At 43.8% G+C, this 22905-nt stretch overlaps 1 protein-coding gene across 1 annotated transcript in view; it reads left to right on the forward strand.

The window, feature by feature from the left end:
* The first annotated feature begins 6233 nt into the window (after positions 1 to 6233).
* Positions 6234 to 22905, forward strand: part of MAP3K10 (mitogen-activated protein kinase kinase kinase 10) — a 54837-nt gene continuing 38165 nt past the window's right edge. Inside the window, exons 1-2 of the mRNA XM_066581188.1 lie at positions 6234 to 6530; positions 7250 to 8337. Of these exons, the coding sequence (XP_066437285.1) occupies positions 7596 to 8337 (742 nt within the window). The 5' untranslated portion in view covers positions 6234 to 6530; positions 7250 to 7595. The remainder of the gene's footprint in view (positions 6531 to 7249; positions 8338 to 22905) is intronic.

Here is a 22905-nt window from a genome sequence, read left to right on the forward strand (position 1 = left end):
TTGTTTATAAGGTAGGTACTACTGCAGATCCGCTTTTCTCAATGGCACATGCACAGACTGAGTATAATCAATGGATCCGTCACAGACTGATGGGAAACAGAAGCACAGCGGAAACAGAAAGAAATCAGAGTTACCGCTTTTTGACGGATTTGTCAAACTTTTCCATTAAAAATAGACACTTCGATCTAATTATTATTAATGTGTTTATCGTTTGCTTTAATTTTATAACAATCCATTTAATACTTATGCATAACGCTGATGTGAATGGACCTAATCTTGACTTTCATTCACTTCTGGTTGGCGTAACTTGACATTCCTGTGCTCGAGTGCAAAATCTGTAAGGATATGATGAAACATCATGGAATAAATCTGCACCAAAATCCAAATGTTAATTTTCACCGCAGAATTCACTCGTTGCATTGTAACCTGCTGTATGAGGTGTCTGTAGCTAGGCCTATATACATTCAGGCCACTGCCTGACCAATAGCACAGACAGGGCTTAAAATGACACTCCGATTTTGCGACAAACTTCTGTGCTGGGACTGAAGTACGGAAGGGGTATATTACCTGCAGTTCTTCTCTGTTTCGGGTTCTGTTCTAGGCTGGATGGTTGCCTTAAAGGGGCTGTCTAGGTTATGGCCAAGTTTTAGAGCCCATATACACACGTGACCACTGCAGTTAATCACTGGTCTTAGTGGTGTATAGTATAAGACAAATACTAGTGGCAACAACCTGCAGTATTGCATGGTAATCTACTGTACGTTATTGTGGGTGAGAATTATCACCCTGAAGCCCAGGCCAAAGGTAGAGAATTGCCTGTGCCATGTTATTTGTTTCTAAGAGCCTGTTCACACCTTGCTCTACACTCCATTGCTGAGTTCTTTCACAGGTTTCAGTTTGAATCGCTTAAAAAAAGACATTCAAACGAAAACCTGGACAGAACCGTCTGCTTCTGTTGAAAGAAAATATTAGCTTCCAGAATTTGTGGCAGAACTTAGCGACGGGGAGTACAGTAACATGTGAACGGGCATAGCCGCACTTAGCTATGTGAGACCCATGTAGCTCGTAGGGGGAGACACTAGGAAGATGTAGTCTGGGCGCAATTGCCACCTAAGGGTGGCTGCACACGAGCATGTTATTGTGCATGCATACGCGCACACGAAAACATGCGTCTATCACAACTAATGGTTTCCCTATTGTGTGTTCACATGTCCGTATTTTACAGGCGTGCACCTGTAAAGACAGGACATGCGTGCACCACAGGGAATGCACGCATTGCCTTCAATGGAGCCGCATCTGCTGCTGGCGGCTCCATTGAAGGCAATGGTTTGCCGACACCCCTTAATTGTTTTTCAGGAAAGAGCTTTAAATATAAGCTCTTCCCTGAAAAACAACCATTTTAGTGTAAAAAAACAAATATATAAATCTATATATTTACCTGTCCGCCGCTGCCGCGTATCCCGGGGGGAGGAAGAACACATCTGCCACAGATGGCAGCTTTAAATATAAGCCCTTCCCTAAAAAAGAAGGCAAACGAGTGTAAAAAATAAAAAAAACACATACTCACCTTTCTTCAGCTGCCGGGGCTCAGCCATGTCCGTGGGTGCCAGCAGCTGGAACCTCCACCACAGTTGTCATCTGTGACAGCTGCAGTAGGGAATTCTTTATTCCCCAGGGGGATGAAGAAAACATCTTTCGCATGTGGCAGATGTGTTCTTCATCCCCGCGGGGGACACGGCAGCGGCGGACAGGTAAGTGTGTGTGTATATGTATATATATATATATATATATATATATATATATATATATTTTTTTTTTTTTTTTTACACTGAAATGGTTGTTTTTTAGGGAAGAGCTTATATTTAAAGCTCTTCCTACATGGTGGAGCATCTTGTGGAGCTACGCGAATCATCCTTCTCCTGGCTCTGTCTCCTGCCCTCTGATGTTCCGAGGTGCCGCTGTCAGCCCATTAGGGTTTCACAGCACAATTGCTACTCCTTTTATCTTATGAGTTTGGTTTTGTGAACATATTTATGTTATGAGCTTTGTTCTAGTGGTGTATCTATATTTATGAGCTGGCTTCTAGTGCTGTATTTATGTTTTGAGCTTGGTTCTGGTATTGTATCTATATACTGAATTTGGTTCCAGTGCTGTATGTTATGTTATGTTATGAACTTGCATCTGGTGCTGTATTTATGATGAGATTTGTTCTGGTGCTGTATTTATGTTTTGAGCTTGGTTCTGGTATTGTATCTACATGCTTAACTTGGTTCTAGTGCTGTATCTATGTTCTGAGCTTGGTTCTGGTGCTGTATTTATGTACCATGCTTGGTGCTGCTGCAATATTTATTCACTGAGCTATTATGGTGTGGGTATGCTGCCATGTTACTGCTTTCTGGGCAGGCAGAAAACAGGCAAACTGCCTATCAGTGCAATATATATATATATATATATATATATATATATATATATATATATATATATAATATTTTTTTTTTTTTCTTATGATGGGGGTGCCAGACAAAAAATTCCACTAATAGTGCCATCTAACCTAAGGCTGGCACTGTGAATGGGCTCTTATTTGCTAATCTATTTTCCTCCTTCAGCAATGCACATGATTGCTGCAGTGTTCTTGTACGTCCCTAGATGGAGCCCTTCTTACAGTGTGCGGAGACACCTGTGCTGCACACAGGCAGCAGAGCATCACAGCAGTCTCTCCATTGTGTGCATTCACCTGCCATGAAGAGGCCCAGGGTGGACCTGCCTCATTCTGCAGGCGGCCTGCCCGTCACCACCCACTGCACAGCTCAATCAGAGCCCAGACTACACATCCCAGAACCCTCTGCTCTGCCAGGGGAGGAGCCGGCTGCCTGCTGTGGCTGAGCAAAGGTTGTGCAGCAGTGGAACAGGTTAATATTGGGAACAAGTCGGGTTACACATTAAAGCATGCACAGCCATGAGGGAGGGGCCCTCGCGCCAGGAGCCAGGATGTCTCTGGGCCTGGATGACCTGTTCTCACCTGGGACAATTACCAGAAAATATGCAGTCAGCACCTGTTAACCCTTAAAAAGCCCATTTATACGGAATATTTTATATTCGCAAAAACTAATAGTCAACAAGGATTTCTTGGTTTACGGCGAAAGTCTGCAAATCTTAAAGATACGTCGTTCTATGCAAAGAGTAAAATTGTGACAATGTAGAGAAATCGCTTATGTATCCGGCGCTAACAAGAGCCTTCGTGTAAGGATTACCTGTACCAGTGGCTCTGCACCTGCTATGGCACTACAACTCCCAGTTATAGGCCTCTCCCCATACTACAGGTGTCAGAGATTTTACCACACGGATTTTTCTGCAAAGTGGATTTTGCAAAGGGCAGTGCAGATCCGCGCCATTTCTGAAATGGGCATGCTGCGGGTTTGTAAATCCACAGCATGCCCTGATTTCCACCCGTTTTTCTCCGCACTCTTATGTATTGTACGGTGAATTGTTGTGGCTGTTCGGGGCTCCAGATCTAAACATTGCCGAGGTTTTATGTGGGCGACTGAAACAGCAGCTCAGTTGCGTTTCCCATTGTGACCATTAGTTAGGGCCCATGCATAGGGCGTATTTTTTATCCGTGTGCTGCCCCTATTCGCACCCACCGAATACAGACAGCGCACAGATCCATTAAAGTAAATTCGTGCATTCAGACGTTGCACATAAAAAAGAATCACAGCATGTCTTATTTTGGTCCAAATTCAAGCCATTAAAAAGCGCCATGAAAATCAATCAGAGCATAAAAAATGCAGCAAACACGTATGTTACATGCATGTGCGCCGTGTTCTTATGCATGTTGCCAGGAGACAATAGAAAAAGTGATTTTTTTTTTTTAATGCGCAGATGACATAAACTGCACATACTCAACAAAAACGCATGTATTTTTTCAAATGCAGTATGCTTTATTTTTTTGGGACTTTCCTGTAAAAATCTGAAAAAAGGTGTATATATATAAAAAAAAACTTAGAAAATCCACATGAAATTCATGATGTTTTCTTACAAGTCTCCAAAAATACAACAAAAAATGTAGATGCAAAAAACCAACAAATGAATGTTTGGCCCCGCTGTTTACTAAGCAGAGGTCTGAAAATGTTGGGGCTGTTGCTTAGCAACACAAAATGTGGCCTGCAGGTGACATATCCAGATCTCCTCTCTTTGTGGACATCTCAGAGCGCTGTATTTATTAGAAGTGACATTGGAGGAACTAGAAAATGGCAGCCGGTTACCCCCTCCCCACGGCAGGGAGATAATCCTGTCTGTATACTATGTGTTTAAAGGCGGCGGGGGATCTGACGGGTTACATGTCTCCCTGTTGTGCTACTTCTTTAATCATAATGTAATTGTTATATGGGGACTAGTGCAGATGACAATCAGAGGTGCCGCCCGCAGCAACCTATCACATCACTGCTTATATTTTTAGATCTGCCTTCGAAAAAATAAAAGTTGAAATCTGATTGGTTGCTGTGTAACTGCTGTACTTTTTAGGTATTTTCAGTGGTCCTTTTATTAGAGCTCCGGCCTCTTCACGATTGGAGTTTCTCTGTATGGAAATTAGACCGATGCGGGGAAAAAGCACTTGAAACGTTTTTCATAGAGATAGGACATGCGGCTGTGCGGGAAATTATCGTTCGTGTATATGACTGTAGTCAAAAGAATGGAGTTCATATTCGCGTGAGATTTGTGTGTCTCGCAATGCACAAATCTCGCGTGTGTTTCACGGCTGTGTGAAAGCGTCCTAAGAGAAAAGGAAAGGCGAGACTCCAGTGGGTAAAGGAGCACAACATGTGGGTCACCAGACTCACTACACAAATGCTAGGGATTCCCTCATCCCCAACTTCTGAAGAGATGAAATCTACAATGGACATCCGCCCTGCAGGCCCATATAAAATGCAGATTTTTTTTTGCAGCATGCGGATTCCTATCTGGACATCTCATCCATATTGCTTGTGCTGTCAGATGTGGATTTTCTGCAGGCAATGACATAGCAGAAAGTTTGAGCGTCTGTGCTACATATAGACATAAACTTTAGGTTCTCCGACTGCTGCGAGTACTACTACTCCCAACATACACTAAGGCTTCATGCACACGGACGGATCGGGATACGCCTGTGGATTTCCACCGCGGGAGTACCGCGTTTAAATACGCGAGTGCCCACGAGCAATCATGTAATTCCGCCGCGGAAATCCCAAGGTCTACATTAATACTATTTTAATGGAGACCTCCCGTGGCGGAAAAACGTGGTGAATTAGAACATGCCGCGATTTTTTTCCCGCGCCGGAATCACACATGTGAGCATTCAGCTATTAGGTTCAATAAAACCTAATAGCACAGGATTCTGCTGCGGATTTACGCCGCAGGAACTGCGGTGAAAATCCGTTTGTGGGCATTAGCCCTAACTAAATACTGAAAACCTATTAGAAATTCTAAGAAAGTTTTAAACAAATAAAGCAAAATGAATTGATGCAGGAATAATGCAAATACTGCAATTACAACAATATGGTAAAAGCATCAATCGCTTATTTGCCTAAAGGGATTGTTCACATCAGCGGCAGAGGATTTGTTCGCAGCGACCATCGCTGATTTTCGTTAATATGCAGAACCAAACCACTTTGCTTGCAGCGCTATTTCACCCTGTAAATGCTGGACAGCTGAACGGAAATCAAACGGACCGCATTACAGTCAATGGAGTCCGTTCAGTGCCGTTCGGTTCCGTTATGAGACGGATCCGGTCAGCCAGCGTTTTCCGTTTTTCTGCTCCTATAACGTTTTTTGTATTGCATTAGAAAAAGGTTAAATGTGTTTTACATATTTTTGATCAGTGACAACGATTATCATTGATCAAAAATGCAAGTGCGTTTTTTTAAAAATACGCGTTTTAACTTGCTTCTTTTAAAAATGCGTTTTCACGAAAGGCAGTGTGGGTTTTCTGTAGGTTTTCTAATGTATGTTCTATAGGTACACACAGTAAAGAAATGGGGAATTAGAATATCCTTTTGTTCTCTACTTTACATATCTATTGTAGCCGACAAGTAAAACCTGTATTTAAATGCCTTCATGACAATGGGACCCAGAATGTTTTCTAAAGCCTTGCCAGGACCTTAGGGCACAACCTGCTGGTCACACTCTGTAATTGTCTCTTTGCACCATATACAAAACTACAACTCCCACAATGCAATTAGACAGAAGCAGGGAGGTGAGGGGGTGGCTGTGTATCTGCTGTGCCTGGAACAGCTGACAGCCTGTGTAAGGTGAATGGAAACCATTACCCTAGAGAGAGCAGCTAGATTCCTGCAGGTGATGGAGAATGATCCCATCTTCACCTTGTCATAGAGGGAAGGACAGATGATGACGAGGATGATGCTGCTGGAGATGATGTGAAGATTTTAGGAATTTCTGCTCGTCTACATACCGGCTGCAATTGCTGCTTTAGGTCCCTGCATACTGCAAGAGATCATCTTTCCATGATAGACCAGATCCAAGCATGGACTTGCAAGGTATGTGATCTACTCGATTGTACATGTTAATATTATATTAGATAACCTAGAACAGTACATGGTGGCATCAGTTCTAGATTGCCAAGCCGGAGAACTTGGATATAGAAACCTTGGATGTTGGTAATATCCCGTCAGGTGATCCTTATATTGACCCGGCACTAACTGATCCCCTACGGACAGCCAGATCCTATCAGCAGATCTCTCGTTTCATAAGCATAGAAAACCAACTGCTGCCTGATATAATAATATTATTCTGTTAGGAAATCCCCCATTCTTTTAAAATGTTACCTACAGGGTTCCCAGTATGGGTTGATCATAAGCGATCAGTTTCCGATCCTGACGATGGACTACTGTCACATCTAGTCTGGTAGATATTGGTTGTCTTAGCCGTTCCCATAATTGTCCACTGAAGGTCTATATGTATGGTTAGCAACCTTAGCATGTAACCTTAATCCATGTGACAGTGCTGTGTGACAGGTAGACCGTCAGTGTCAGACAGCCGCATCGTATTTCTATAGATTAAATAAACACAGACACGGTTTTAACCCTTTCAGATCTCTATAAACCGTAGACCAGGGAGGATTACGGTAAACGCCAAATCACTATAAAATGAGTACAAGAACGTGCGAGTAAAAACAAGATATTCCTCACCACCTTGAAGATGTCTTTCATAATTTTAATGAGGATTTAACATAGAACTTTTCTTAATCCTTCCACAGTTCCTGTTTGAAGCTTCCAGAGACTTGAAGTTCCTGGATTTATGAACTGTAGACGGTCACCTAATTCACCGGAATTTCAGAACTCTCCACCCTGATATACCAAAAAGATTTGGCTGGGTCTAAACAATTTTACTAAACCAGTTTGAGCAACAGAATGCGCCTTTTGGGAGATGAATGGAAAAATGAGTAATGGAGTTGATCCCGGATTTAGTCGAGGGCCACTTTATGTACAACTGGTCTCGGACGTCTTTACCTCTCTTTATGATGGAAATACGTACATTGGACAAGTGCAACTTTGGGATTAGCATGGAGTAAAATGATAACTTTCCTACCTTGACCTGCAGGTATGGATGGATTTCCAAAACCTGAGACCATGTTGTGGCAAAACTCTAAAGACCCAAAGGAAAATGGGATGATGCATGACACGGAGAGTTATGGTAGCTCCGACCATTTGTGGACAGCTGTTTTTGATTATGAGGCCACAGCAGAAGAAGAACTAACATTAAGGAGGGGTGACTTGGTGGAGATCCTCTCCAAGGACTCTACAGTCTCTGGCGATGAAGGTTGGTGGACTGGAAAAGTTAGAGACAAAGTAGGCATTTTTCCGAGCAACTATGTGGTCAGTGACCTTAAATATACCAACTGGAAGGCCACCCTGAAAGATTTCCCTCATCCACTGCAGATAAAGTTTGAAGAGCTGGATTTAGAGGAAATCATCGGGGTGGGAGGTTTCGGGAAAGTCTACAAGGGTACATGGAGAGAAGAAGAGGTGGCAGTTAAGGCAGTGCGACATGACCCAGATGAAGATATCAATGTAACAGCAGAAAATGTCAGACAGGAAGCCAAACTTTTTTGCATGTTGCATCATCCCAATATTATAGCCTTGAAAGGAGTATGTACGACACCCCCACATCTTTGCTTGGTCATGGAGTACGCAAGAGGTGGACCATTGCATCGAGCCTTGGCTGGAAAAAAAGTCCCAGCTCATGTACTAGTCAACTGGGCTGTACAGATTGCACGAGGCATGAAGTATCTTCATAGTGACGCCATTGTACCCATTATTCACAGGGACCTGAAGTCCAGCAATAGTAAGTGTCTATGACAAGAGGTAGAATCATTGTTTTATTTGGGTGGACGGTGATGTGGTTCTCATCTACCCTGAAATGTGCTTATACTTTTTTATATGTCTTGATTTAAAGGCCAGATATAGCCTATAGTCTGATATCCAGAACATACTATCATTCATAATGTTGGTCCTCAACAAGGCAGTGTAGTTATACTCCCCCCCCCCCCCCCCCTCCTGTTTATGGACAGATTGATCATGTAAAGGATCATAGAACTGTGAATCTGTCTTAGGCCTTGTTCATGCCAAGTATACATGTAAGATGTTCCAGGGCTGTCCACTTACCATGTACAAATTATAATACTGGTGTCATCTTATGTGGTAGAGGGGCCTTTGATTCTCCTCGGGCACCAAGACATGGGTGCAACTGAGCTTATATTTATGAATGAACTTGCCTAAGCAGGACCACTTCAAGGAATGGACTTCAGATTTCCAGGGCTCCACTGATCTTCAGAATGAAGGAGATGCAGCATTATTTAAGCCCTGCAGTATTTTCACTGATTTTGGTGAATGTAGACCTGTGCTGTAATTTCCTGCATCAGGATCAATCCAGACAAATATCTATCCCTTTTGTTTACAGGATCAGTGATTGTCCCAGAGGTTGAACATCCATGATCATAATGTATGGAATACCCTAGCAATATACCATAATATTATTAGATGGGTGTACCCCTTTAATGTTATCCATGGGAGAAAAAACATTTAATATCTAACAATATTTATGACTGATAGCACATATGTAATCAGTGTTTTACCATGCCCCTGCTGGAATGTTACAGACACTTGAAGTTTATTACTCACTTAGAGGCACACCACACTTGGCAGTAACTGTCACTGTTAGTGGTACAGACATGCAATGGTTACATTGTCTAGAAGAAGTATACAACTTTTTCTTGCATAGACTCCTAAGGCTGGGTTTACACTGGGCGTATTCCCGCCAGAAATCCCACGGTTTGGCCGCAGCAAAAACTGCGAGATTTCCGCCGGGAGAACCGCTGCGGAAAAACCCGCGGCGGCTTTGAAGCGGCCCGGCCGCTCGCTCTTCCGCTGCGGCCGGCGCTCCAATAGAGGAGAGCGCGGCCGCGGCGGAAAGAAAAGATAAATAGACATGCTGTATCTTCTGAAGTCACGGCTGCTGTCACCGCAGCCGCGGTTCAAGCCTGACTTACCGCAGCGGATTGGCCATCCAGTGTGGACGAGATTTCTGAGAAAACTCGTCCACATGGCTGGCTAATGACGAGATTAGCGGCCGCAGGCGGATTTGCCGCGGCGAAATTCTGCGCGGAATTTATGCGGCAAATCCGCCCTGTGTGAACCCAGCCTAAACCGCACTACAGTTGTTGACTAATTTACCACCTTTCTTGAGTTCAAAGGCCAAATTGTTGTCAAAATGGCTGCCAACTCTTGTCCAAACCTTCCATGCCACTATGAGTCTAAGGGTGGCTACTCATGCCCAGCCAGGTGCTATTTGCGGCCTTGCAGCAACATCTTGTATACAAGGCCCTAGGCCTCCAGGGGTGTTTCTGAGTGCTACGTTACTTCATGTTTTTAGAATTGCCTTGACCAACCTCAGTTGCATGGATGTAGCTTGCATGCCAACAACAATTGCGACTTTTACAGAGCAGGGTCCCTTTAGCACAGCCCAAGTCCACAGTTCACACAGTGCATCACAAGGTTACCGCCTTTAACTTGAAACACGTCTCAAAGTTCAACTTAACAGTAACTTTTTCTATTTATTTACATCACTTGTTCTTTTGGTGTCTCTTGAACCTCTCGCTCTACTTGCAGAAAGAGGGTATTAACAGATGCTGATCCCGTATCTGTCTCTCCCACTGCAATCGCCTTCCTTTGCGTCCTCCAATCATAGCATACTCTTAGTCCGAGTCTCTATTTTTAAATAGACCATGGTCTACTAGTCCTAAAACAATGCTGTAACTTGTTATGGCTTAAATGGGTACGTCGGGACTTTAACTGTTGATGACCTATTCTGGGGATAGGTAATAGCTGTGCAATAGCAAAGGTCTGGGATATCTGATCAGTGGGGGGTGCACTGCTCAGGAACCCTGCTGATCAGCTGATCACTGAGCCCGCTGTCAGTGTGGACAGCGCAGGAAGCAGATAGTGCTGACCGTATTGCAGTGATTTGGGTTGGTATTGCAGGTTCCAAGTTAACTCAACAGGACCGCTGCCTGTAATACCAAACCAGGCTGCTGCAATATTGACAGCACTATCCACTTCCAATGCTGTCCAAACTGGCAGCAGGCCCGGCAGTCAGCTGATTGGTGGGGATTCCAAGTGGCAAACCCTCAATGCTTAACTATTGATGACCTATACTGAGGATAGGTCATCAATAGTAGAAGTTGTGGATAACCCCTTTAAACAATGCTCTTAACAATATACATCCACTAGCTCCCTTGCAATCTGTCTCCTATACTTGCCAGTCTCTGTGGTGCACACAAATCTCTGAGTGACCCCTCTGGAGGCTTCCCTCTCCAGGACCCTTCTGACACACTGATGTACACCGGCCTTACATGGCAACTTCACAGGCTCAGCTTCTCAGGCTTCAGTTACTTCTACTGCCCACCGGTGTGCACCTCAGTGGCTGTCTAGGCCCTAACCTCAGTGTTATCTTGGAAGGTCTCTCACTGTCACAAGAATGAGGACACCATTAAAATAATGGTTCCCCAGCTCCTTCTCTACATGCCAGGGAGTGTCAGGACTCTGAGGGTACAATTCACACAAAAATAGAATACATGCTTATGATAATCAGTCAGAAACACTATGTTTTTTCCTTAGGGAGAGCACCTAGACAGTGAGTGAGTAAGGCCGCCTGCACACGAGCGGAAATCCCGCCGCGGGATTTCCCGCGGGATTTCCGCCGCTGAAAGTTTGCATAGGAGTGCATTAAAATACGCACTCCTATGCAGACGGCTGCGGTTTGGCCGCGCGAAATCTCGCGCGGCAAACAAACCGCGGCATGTTCTAATTTTCTGCGGGGCACGCACTCACCCAGCCGCCGGCTCCGGTCTGCGCATGCGCCGGCTGCGCGGCAGCCGGCACATGAAAGAGCCGGGGCCGCCAGGCGCGTGTGAGTACGCGCTCGTCCCTGCAGGCGCTCGGGTCGGATCGCGCGGCGAGAATTCTCGCTGCTGGATCCGACCCGCTCGTCTGCAGGCGGCCTCTGGGTAATATGCAAATAAGGGAGATGGAACAATACCTCCACAGTGCCACCTATTGGAAGGCAGCATTCCTTCAAATCACTGTTAGACTCTTTATACAATGCCAATCATTGTTACAAGGCTTGTATAAAGAGTCTAACAGTGATTTAAAGGAATGCTAACTTCCATTAGGTGGCGCTGTGGAGGTATTGTTCCATCTCCCCTATTTGCTTATGATAAAACACACAATAGACAACTTTTGGAAGGGGGTAAATATCATATGCAGTTTACTCCTCTTACACATAGATACAGGATGCCCAGCAATTACACTAAAGGCCTCTATACACATAAGAGTAAAGTTGCGTGAACTTGCCGATTTTGGCAGGAACAGCCAACTTATCTTTTGTGTATGGGGGCCTCCTGAATCTCCCCTGATAAATAATGTTAGGTGGAGATAAGGATTCAGAAGCTGAACTTCAACTTCAACCCTTTTGTTCTCAAAAGAGGTAAGCCACTAGAGGGGACTAGCAGCGGCATACTCCACTCTCCCCATTGCGAATGCATGTGAATAGGGGTTGGCGGTTGGGAGAAATAGCTGTCAGCCGAACGCTATTGAAGGTGCATAGCCACCTTTAGTGACTCCATGTTATTCCCAATGAACAGAGGTGTAACTTGAAGATCCTTGTACCCAATTAAAAACATGTAACTGGGCCCCATATGCCATGTGCCACTTATACTTATGTGGCAGAGAGCTCCTTAGCACCAAAGTTTGACTGCTCCCCTTGTAACCCCTATAACTATATTCCTGCTAAAGAACCATTTTGGTACTTTTTCTTTGAATATTTGTTTGTCTTTCAAAATGGATATTCGCTGTTTGTACGAATACATAGAAGAGAAGTAGGCCCCATAGTACAAATGGTCTCCTTATTATAGGGGTTTTCCTTTATTTTACTATTAATCACCTAATTTGAGAATAGGTCTTCAGTAATTGATCAGCGGGGGGCTGCTGCTCTGGATCCCTGCTGATCTGCTGACGTCTGCCTTGCAGTCAGAGCTGGAAGTGTAATAACAGGTATCACTCCCATTGATTTTAGTGGGCGCAATGCCTTCCATTACACTTTTGGCTCCGATCCTAGTGTGTATGTCTGTTTCGGCTGCACTGACAGTGAGCTGGAGAATTACATGATCGGCTGGGATCCTGAGTGGCAGACCTTCTCAATCAACTTCTGATGACCTGTCCTGATGATATGTCACCAATAATAAGTTCTTGTAAAACTTTTTTTATGTTGCTGGATTTTTACGCGCAGTACAGGCTGGTCTTGTATTTCTTTTACCCCCACTCCCTTTTCATGGCCCTTAGGGCAATCCCAATCCCCTAGTTTTCGAGCAATTCAGTTCCTTTGGAAAGGGGAGTCCTGCACTATTTTTAATCACTCAGGAGCAAAAGAGTTGGGACCAAACATTGCTGTCACTCTCTCTCTATGAGTCCCATAGCAACTTTGTCTGCCTCTATAGTATGTATGCTCTTGTCTATGAGGGACATCTACATATAGGCTGTATCCTATATCCCGTCTGATACAAGACATTCCTCCCATATTTGCATAATAATTGCATTAAATTTATTTTTAACTGGTAAGGGCATTATGTAATTGTGTTCCCAAAAACCGGTACAATAATTGTCTGAAATTAAATATTAATCGGCCATGACTGTGCAGTGGAACAAGCTCATTTACATACAAGTACTCAACAAGGACCAAAAGCAATTAGCATTCTTGCTGTTTTTTTTAAAGTATTGTTTGATGTCATAAAGTTTTTTTTTATTTCCATACTAATTTGATTAACCTATTAGGTTGCAGTGCTGCTAACGATGCTGCTGTACATATGCTATTTCCTTGTTTTAGTAAAATATCCTGGCTTCCAGCTTGGCTTGCAGGGGTGCAGTTCTGCTTAGTACTGGCATCTAGTTGCCGTTACTCTAAGGGCTCATACATATGGCTGAATTACAGCTCTATATAAGCTATGAGTTGTATAGGGTCGTAATGTGGCACCTATAGAAGTCTATTCTGTGATGCTATATCTCTGTATGCCTTCAATATCATATGGAGGCACTTTTATGTTTTTAGATTTGTATGGAATCATCAGAAAAATGTGGCATCCTCCATTTGATGCTGTACGTCCAAACATGGCCAGCCTTAGTTACATACCACCTGTGCCGTTGCATGGGGCGAAGACCACTAATTTGTATAGGGACACCAGGTGGATGTAGGTTAGGTGCACCCAACCATATCATCTTCCTCCCCTGAGGCAGCGTCTTATGAAACTACAGGAATCATCCTCCCCCTAGTTCTGTCTCCTCCCCTCTGATGTTCAAAGGTGCAGCTTTCAGTTTATTAGCCCCCCCCCCCCCTCCCTGCAATAAATCACTTTGGTTTGCTACTGTATTTGTTATGGGATTGCTTCTGGTATTGTATCTACCCTGTTTCCCCAAAAATAAGACCTAACCTGAAAATAATCCCTACCCTGCTTTTTGGGGTAGGCTTAAAAAATAGGCCCAACCCCAAAAATAAGCCCTAGGTGCTGTCCAGAGAGCTTCACCGTTCGTCCTGCAGTCCTTGTTCACCCACAGAAGATTACTTCCTGGTAACGGGATTCATAAATCCAACCTGCAGGAAGCGATGGCTTCGATTGGCTGAGCAGCGCTTCGTCCGAAAATCACAACAAAATAGGACATGTTCTGACTTTTCCTACTCACACTGTTTGTCCAGGTAAAAAAAGCCCATCTGAATAATTAAATGAATGGGCTCTAGTTTCGTGTGATTTCGGAACAAATGTTTTTTCTTTTGCCATATATGTATATAATGCAAATTTTCCTGCAAATCTTTTGAGATTTTACCCTTTGCATTGCAAATCCACAGCATGATGTAGAATTTGCAGCAGACATGTATTGCAATGTCGTTTGGCAGATTTTTGTTGCGAAATCTGCAACAAAAATTTGCAACAAATCCGCCACTTCTTAACGTGATTACACACTGCATAAAGCTGAATTCCTTCCTATCCAGGTAACCAGCGATTGCAAATACAGATATGAAATCTCCAGCTCCACCTATTCCTGTATTCATCTGACAACACCTTCTGTTCTGTTCTTTGGTTGAGCCTAAACAGGAAGTGGATAGAAAAAAGTATTTTTGTATTTTTTCCCCCCGCTTTTTATAGGATCCATTATTGGATTTGGCTAAAACAGAACAGTGTTACAGCAGTTTTTACTATGTTGATACTATGTATCAATGTCTTTGTGTAATACTGCATGTATAGAGTTTCTAGGAACTTGGTTAGCTTGTATTGCTTGTTTTTGTGTATATTTGGATCTCTGTAGTGTAATTGTGGTTGTGCAGTAATACAATCGGGCTTGGTATATTCTTTTTGCTTCACCACAAAAAATGCCAGGCTGTCGTCACAGACTTGTTTCCCATAGTCAAGGCATAGAGCTATACGCATTGACTTAACAGGTGTGACCCAATAGACTCTCATAGGGAGTTGTTGATTGCCTATATGGCAACTTGCCGCTTTGACGGAATTGCAACCTACGGCCGTATTTCCACGCAACATTTCTGTGCATTATAAGATGCACTGAAAAGAACACATTATTTTCAATGCAGTAATGTACACTAGTGATTTTTCTCTAATAACACAGGTTTTCGAGTGTGATATTAGTCCGATTGTCTTGGACTGATTTTGCAGACACTGTTAGGTAAAACTTCTTTTAGTGCCTAGTATAAGAGTGTCTCATAAAGGTGTTGTCAAGAATTGGTAAAGGGCTCTTATGTGGCAGACAAATTGTCACTTCCTTACGGATTATGTAACAATGTATAGCATCTACAGATACTTTGTTAGATCAGTGTTGCCTGGTTACAACATTGCATAATGCCAGTCTTCTCATTTATAGCGTTCCTGCTCTCTTATTGCAGGCTGTAGTCATAAAACCCCAATTTTGTGCCCACTTTAACCACCATGCAAATGTCCACATAATGACTTCCAATTATGTTGTTTATCTGCAGTTGTGTTTAATAGCATCTTTATCAACATTTTTTAATGGCGTCTTTCAGGTGTAACATAGTATGTAAGGATGAAAAAGGACGTTCATCCGGTTCAGTCTATTATCTTTAATGTTGATTCACAAGAAGGCAAAAAAAACCCTATGAGGTAGAAGCCAAAAAATTCCTTCCTGACTCAAATCTGGCAATCAGAATAATCCCTGGATGACCTGGATGTAATATTGTAACACTCAGGTAAGGCGTCCAGGCCCCTCTTGTACTCTTTTATAGAATTTGCCATTACCATATTCTTAGGCAGAGAGTTCTATAGTCTCACTGCTCTTACAGTAAAGAACCCCCTTCTATGTCGGGGATGAAACCTTCTTTCCTTTAGATATAGAGGGCGCCCCCTTGTTACATCACAGTCCTGGGTATAAATAGATAATGGGAAAGATCTCCTGTATGGTCCCCTAATATTTTATACATAGTTATTAGGTCGCCCCTTAGCCGTCAGTTTTTTTAACTGAACTCCAATTTTGATAATCTCTCTGGGTATTGTAGTGCACAGGGGGCCGGCATCAGCGCCTGGAAAACCTGGGCAGTGCCTAGGGCTACTCGGGTGGGATCGATCCAGTCCTCAATCTTTGAAATTAATTTTGTATCTTAAAGATACAGATACAATTGACTATGACAGTAGCATTTCAGGAAGCTGAACGTTTCCTGCTCCCCTGCCCAGTGCTTTTTCTGTCACACAGTTGCGCGATGCTGTCATTGTGCCACCTGTGACATTCGGCACAGTTCTGGCCAGAAGAGGCCAAGGCAGAGGATACAGAACGCCGTAAGAGCATGATGGGGTTAAGTTTAGGATTTTATTGCTGGGGAAAAGCAGGGCCTATAAATTGCTAGGGGGCCCTCTGTGACTCTATCACCCATGTAAATCTAGAGCTGGCCCTGTTCACCCATTCTATTTATTACTTTAGTTGCCCTCCTTTATACCCGCTCAAGCTCTGTTATGTCGTTTTTGAGTACAGGTCTACAAAACTGTCCAGAATATTCCATGGGTGGTCTGACCAGTGACTTGTAAAGAGGAAGACAATGTTCTCATCATGTGCTCCTAGACCTATTTTGATGCACCCCCTGATCCCATTTGACACTCTAGTTTCAGTTCCAGTTTAGTATTATCTGCAAAAATGTAGATTTTGCTGTACAATCACTCTACAGCACACGTCAAACACCAGGTCCGTGGGCTGAATCTGGCCTTCTACCTCATTTTATGTGGCCCACTGGCCGTGCAGCAAGTTGGGCATGCAGCATTCCACTCACTCAGCCTGCAGGTCCTGTCCAGTGGCGGCAGCTCATTCTGACCTCTAACCTTTCCCCCCAGAGTCTGCGTACGCTGCCACAGGGCAGACCCTGAGGGGAGAGGTCAGCCATCACAGCCTGCTCTGCTGCCACTGGACTGGCCCTGTAGGCTGGGTGAGTGGAATGCCTGTATGTATGCAGCCTGGCCAGAGGCTAAGGCCGCTTTCACGCGGGTGACAAAATCGCCTATAAATCGCATGTATGTAAAGCCCATGCTTTCCAATGGATTCCTTTACATTACCGATGTTATGTAGGCTGCTACATTGATAGAAAAAAAAATTGTGGCAGCCAAATATTGCCGTGATTTGCTATGTTTTGTAGCCCATGTTTCCCTATTGAGCCTTCCTTTGTGTTGCATCGCATCAATGTGTTGGTTGTGATTGGTTCATCGAGTGCTGCAGTGATTGGCTGAGCTACGGCGCTTGAGAACAAATCAGAGCCAGCGCTTCCTAGAGGCAGGATTTGTGAACCTCCTAACCAGGAAGCACTGGCTGAAGACTGCAGACAAGTGTCGGAGACATGCAGAGGAGAAGTGTGGCGGAGCAGACAGCGCCTGTTAGGTAATGTATAGTTTTGTTTTTTTTTAAATGTTGCTAGGGTTTATTTCAAGGTAGGGCTTATATTCCAAGCCACCCCCACCCCCCACCTCCTCACCGAAAATCCTGGGAGATGAGCGCTTTAAAGTCATGTGACTTTGTAGAGCTACAAAATTGCGATATTGCTGCGAGAAAACACAGCGATATCACACAGAACACAGCTGCGATATCGCTGCAATTTTCTTGCAGCGATTTTGCTGTCACTCGTGGTAAAGAGACACTTTTACTACTGGGACCACCAATATAAGGGACTTACTGCTGGGGCCACTATTACTACTAGGGTCACTATGGGGGACCCTATTACTACTGGCACCAATTTGGAGCATCACTATTATTACTGGGGCCACTATGGAGTTAACTATTTTTATTGGGGTCACTATTACTACTGGGGCTACTATGGGGGACCTTATTACTACTGGCACTACTATGGATGGTCACTAATATTACTGGGACCACTATGGGGGTTACTATAATTACTGGGGTCACCGTGAGAGTCATTGTTACTACTGGGGCCACTATTAATACTGCGGCCGTTATGAGTGTTACTATTAGGGCTTGGTCACTTGGGTGTAAGCGCATATCGATCACGCTTATGCCCGTGTTTTTTGGCACTCTGACATGTTGTGTGCGCAAGTACACTGCATATTTGCGCACGCAAAAAAGAGCATAGATGGGCCCATTGAAATGATGCACAAATATGCAGTGAATATACAGATTTCGGCCTCGGTCAGACGACCGTTTTTTGCCGCGATTTGCGGATCGCATGACGGATGCGCATCCGCAAATCGCGTGACCGGCGATTCGCCGAAAAATCTGCAGCTAGCAGCGTTTTCGGCGAAACGGGCCCGATCAAAGGTGCGCTGTCCGCCCATTGAAAGCAATGGGCTGCCGGCGAGCGCAGGATGAATTTTCGGGAAGGGCTTAAACATATAAGCCCTTCCCTGAAAACCATCCAAAAATGTGTAAAAGAAATAAAAAAAAAAAAAAAAAAAAAAAAAAATAATATATATATATATATATATATATATATATATACTTACCTTGTCCCTGCAGCCGGAGATCAGCCGCGGCCGGCCGGCAGTTCTCCTGAACTGCTCTGTGTAGTATTCAGCAGGCAGGGATTTAAAATCCCCGCCTGCTGAATGGGCTGCCTCTGATTGGTCACAGCCCTCACCAATCAGAGGCAGCTCTCACTCACCCATTCATGAATTCATGAATGGGTGAGTGAGTGCTGCCTCTGATTGACTGAGCACAGGGACCAATCAGGGGCAGCTCTCAGCTGTCATTCAATAGCTGAGAGCTGCCCCTGATTGGTCCTTGCGCTGAGCCAATCAGAGGCAGCACTTACTCACCCATTCATGAATTCATGAATGGGTGAGTGAGAGCTGCATCTGATTGGTGAGGGCCGTGACCAATCAGAGGCAGCCCATTCAGCAGGCGGGGATTTTAAATCCCCGCCTGCTGAATACTACACAGAGCAGTTCTGGAGAACTGCCGGTCGGCCGCGGCTGAACTCCAGCTGCAGGGACAAGGTGAGTATATATATTTTTTTCATTTTTACACATTTTTGGATGGTTTTCAGGGAAGGGCTTATATGTTTAAGCCCTTCCCGAAAATTCATCCTGCGCTCGCTGGCAGCATATTGCTTTCAATGGAGCCGGCTGTATTACCGGCTCCATTGAATTTAATGGGCGACACTTAGTTCTTCTCTGCCACAGCTGTTACAGCTGTGGCAGAGGAGAACGATCTTTATAGTGTATGTTCTCAATGGGGTCGGCGCTGCTGCCGCCGGCCCCATTGAGCGCATATATAAAACACAAGGAATCGCAGAACGCAGATAGGCGCGATCTGCGATTCGTCGTGTCCTATAATTTATCAGACATCCGCATAAAAAGCGGCCATGTGACCGATCCCATTGCGAAGCAATGGTTCTATATATGCGCAGATCGCATGCGTATCCGCAAATCGCGGCAAAAACCGGTCGTCTGACCGAGGCCCTTCTGTGCATTTGTGCTGGCACATTCACTTCAGTGGCATATTGCAGTATATTTTTTCACGCAATTGCACATCACATGAAAAAATACCCTAAAATCAATGGGTTCTATTCACTGCGTTTTACTTAGACTTGTTCATGTTATGTATATTATGTGAACAAGCCTTTCCTATGCAGTTTTACAATTACAGTCGGCCCTCTGAGGGCTGATGTGGGCCTCGGTGAAAATCAGTTTAACACCCCTGATTAACAAGATTGTTTATAAAGATATTAAAGAGAATAAAGCCCAATACTGCCCCCTGTGGTACCCTACTAGTAACGGTGACCCAGTCGTAGTGTGTACCATTAAAGGGGTATTCCCATCTCAAGAATGCTATTTCAGTGTGCTCATCCATAAGATACTCTGTCCTCCTGATATTGCAGCTATTGGATGACGTTATCTTGATTCTGTGGGTCAGTATGATTATCCTGATACCAAATTTATATAGTTTTTGTCAATGTTGTACTTGTGTAAGCAAATAAAAAGACAATTTAAGAAATTGCCCTCTGTCGCCATCTTTTGACCCCATAACTTTTTTCTTTTTTTATCGATGGGGTTGTGTTAGGACTAGGGATGAGCGAGTATACTCGCTAAGGCACTACTCGCTCGAGTAATGTGCCTTAGACGAGTATCTCCCTGCTCGTCCCGAAAGATTCGGGTGCCGCCGCGGGGCGGGGAGCTGCGGGGGAGAGCAGGGAGGAACGGAGGGGAGATCTCTCTCTCCCTCTCTCCCGCCCGCTCTGCCCCGCTCCCTGCCACAACTCACTTGTCAGCTGCAGCGGCCCTCGAATCTTTAGGGACGAGCAGGGAGATACTCGTCTAAGGCACATTACTCGAGCGAGTAGTGCTTTAGCGAGTATACTCGCTCATCCCTAGTTAGGACTTATTTGTTTACTAGGTGACCTGTAGTTTTTATTGATACCATTTTGGGGTACATATGACTTTTTGATCGCATTTATTTTATTTTTTTCTTGGAGATAAGGAGACCATAAAAAGACAATTCTGGCATTGCGTATATTTTTTCTGATGACGTTCACTATGCAGGATCAATATTATGATATTTTAATAATTTGAACTTTTACAAATGCATCAATACCACTCTTTTATGTGAAAACTAGGAAAAGTTTTTTTTTTTAAAGTTTTAATATTTTTTTTATAATGATTAAAAACGTTAATTTACTTATTTTAACATTTTTCTTTCGTCCTCACAGGGGACTTGAACTTGTGACTGTTGGATTGCTTACATAGTATAATGCACTTAAATACTATAGTATCACATTACGCTGCATTTTAACTGGTAATCCATCTGGCCTAAGAAGGCCCCTGGATGCCATGACTCCCGGACAATTCCCCCACAATCTCACTGGAGAAGTGAAAGGGGGAAATTTAGGACCCCCGAATGTCGATCACAGTATCTAGATGCTAATGTCAGAATTTACAGTGGCATTTAAAGGATTAGCAGCCATGATCGGTGTTTTTACCAATCTATAGTTATTTCCATCAATCGTTGAAATTGGGGGTCTGCCGTTCAATATCCCCACCGATCAGCTGATATCAGGTTAGCTGTCAGTAGGGACAGACCAGTAAGCAGACAGCTCCGTCCTCATTGTGGTGGTCTAAGTTGGTAATGCAGGCATTGAATTCAATAGGAGCTGTGCTTGCAATTACTAACCCAGGCTGCTGCAATGGGGATGGAGCTTTCAGCCCAAGATGTACTAGCAGTGCCTTTATTGGTCCGCAGTACAAGTGCCTATATTTTATCTAAGTATTTAGTAATGCCTTTTATGGGCTAGGTGTAGTAGTTTCCATATTGTGTTAATGTATAGTACCAACGCCTTTATCTGGCTTGGTGGATTGTCCCTGTGCTGTCAAGGTGTGTAGTATCAGTGCCTTCCACTGCCTCGGTGTAGTACTGTCCAGATTATGTCAAGGTGTAGTAGTAGTGTACAAGGGGGAGGTGTGCCCTGCGCCTCTTTCAGTATCAGTACACACTGACCTTTCACACACTCCTCTCTCCTGAAACCTGTTTGACTTTCTCTTCTGTGTTGGTATTAACCTCTACATTGCCATAACGCCATTCACTTGTTGTTGTCTCCACTAATGCAACCCACCATAGCTGGAGTGAGCAGATATATAGAAGAGTCTAAGCAGTGGAGTGAATGGATAGGTAAAATCTCAGAGGTTGTGACAAAGAGTTAATTCCTCGTAGACTTCCCGTAATTTGTATATACCCGTCAATTCTTTTGCATAAATGTTCTAAGCTAGACATAGTGACTGTATTGACATAGTAAATTGAGCTCTACATTTGTTACGTGTACTCAGTGCCAGCTTTAGATGCAGACCTTTTTTTTGCATGCCTCCCTTTTGTCATAAGAAAAAAACTATATACAATATATTGCACTGATAGGCAGTCTGTCTGTATTCTGCTTGTGCAGAAAGCAGCAAGATAGCAGCATACCCTCACCAGAACTGCTCAGTGAACAATTACTATCCCAGAACCAAGCTCATAACATAAATACAGTCACAGAACCAAGCTCACACAATAAAAGCAGCACCAAAACCAAGCTCATAACATAAATATATCCCTAGAACCAAGCTCATAACCTAAGTACAGTGGCAGGACTAAGCAATTGTGTTGTGGAAGGTTTGGAGGGTGATGAGATGACCAGAACACCAGAGGGGAGAAGAAAGAGCCAGGAGGAGGATGATTCTTGTAGTTCCGAAAGATGCTGCTGCACAGAGGAAGAGGATCATCTGGCTTAGCAGACCTATGTGGGGTGATCGCCCCCCAACCTACATCTACCTGGTGTACCTGCAAGCTGGTGGCTGGTGCCCTGTGCAACTGCACTGGTTGCACATAGCTAAGGCCAGACATGTGTATTTTTAGTTTCTGCATGGACCTGTGACACTCTAGTATAGTTACCTGAGGCCTTAAGGCCTCGAAAAACTGGCAGGAGGGAGAAGATCACGACTACAAGTGTTTGTGCCATAAGCGTTGTGTGGAATTACAGTTTAGATTTTTTATACAACATCTAAGGGTGACTACTCACTACAGTCTTTTTTCACTGCAAAATTCGCAGCATTTTTTTTCCTGCAGGGGTCTATGGGACTTGTAATGTTAAAGTTGCGATCGCGCAAAATCACGCAGTGAAAAAAAACTGTAGTGGGTAGTCACCCTAACTTTGTTGATATTGTAGTAAATTGATGGATAGAATAAAAAAAATGCATTTAAGCTCAATCCTCCACCCCAAAATAATTAAAGCGTCACATGGAAAAATATGCAAAATCAACAAATAAAGAGAAGTTTGGAAGAGAAAAAAGTCACATGAGTCACAACCAATATGGCTGCATTA

This window comes from Eleutherodactylus coqui, chromosome 10 (genome assembly GCF_035609145.1).
Source record: "Eleutherodactylus coqui strain aEleCoq1 chromosome 10, aEleCoq1.hap1, whole genome shotgun sequence".
In the NCBI taxonomy this organism is placed as follows: Eukaryota; Metazoa; Chordata; class Amphibia; order Anura; family Eleutherodactylidae; genus Eleutherodactylus; species Eleutherodactylus coqui.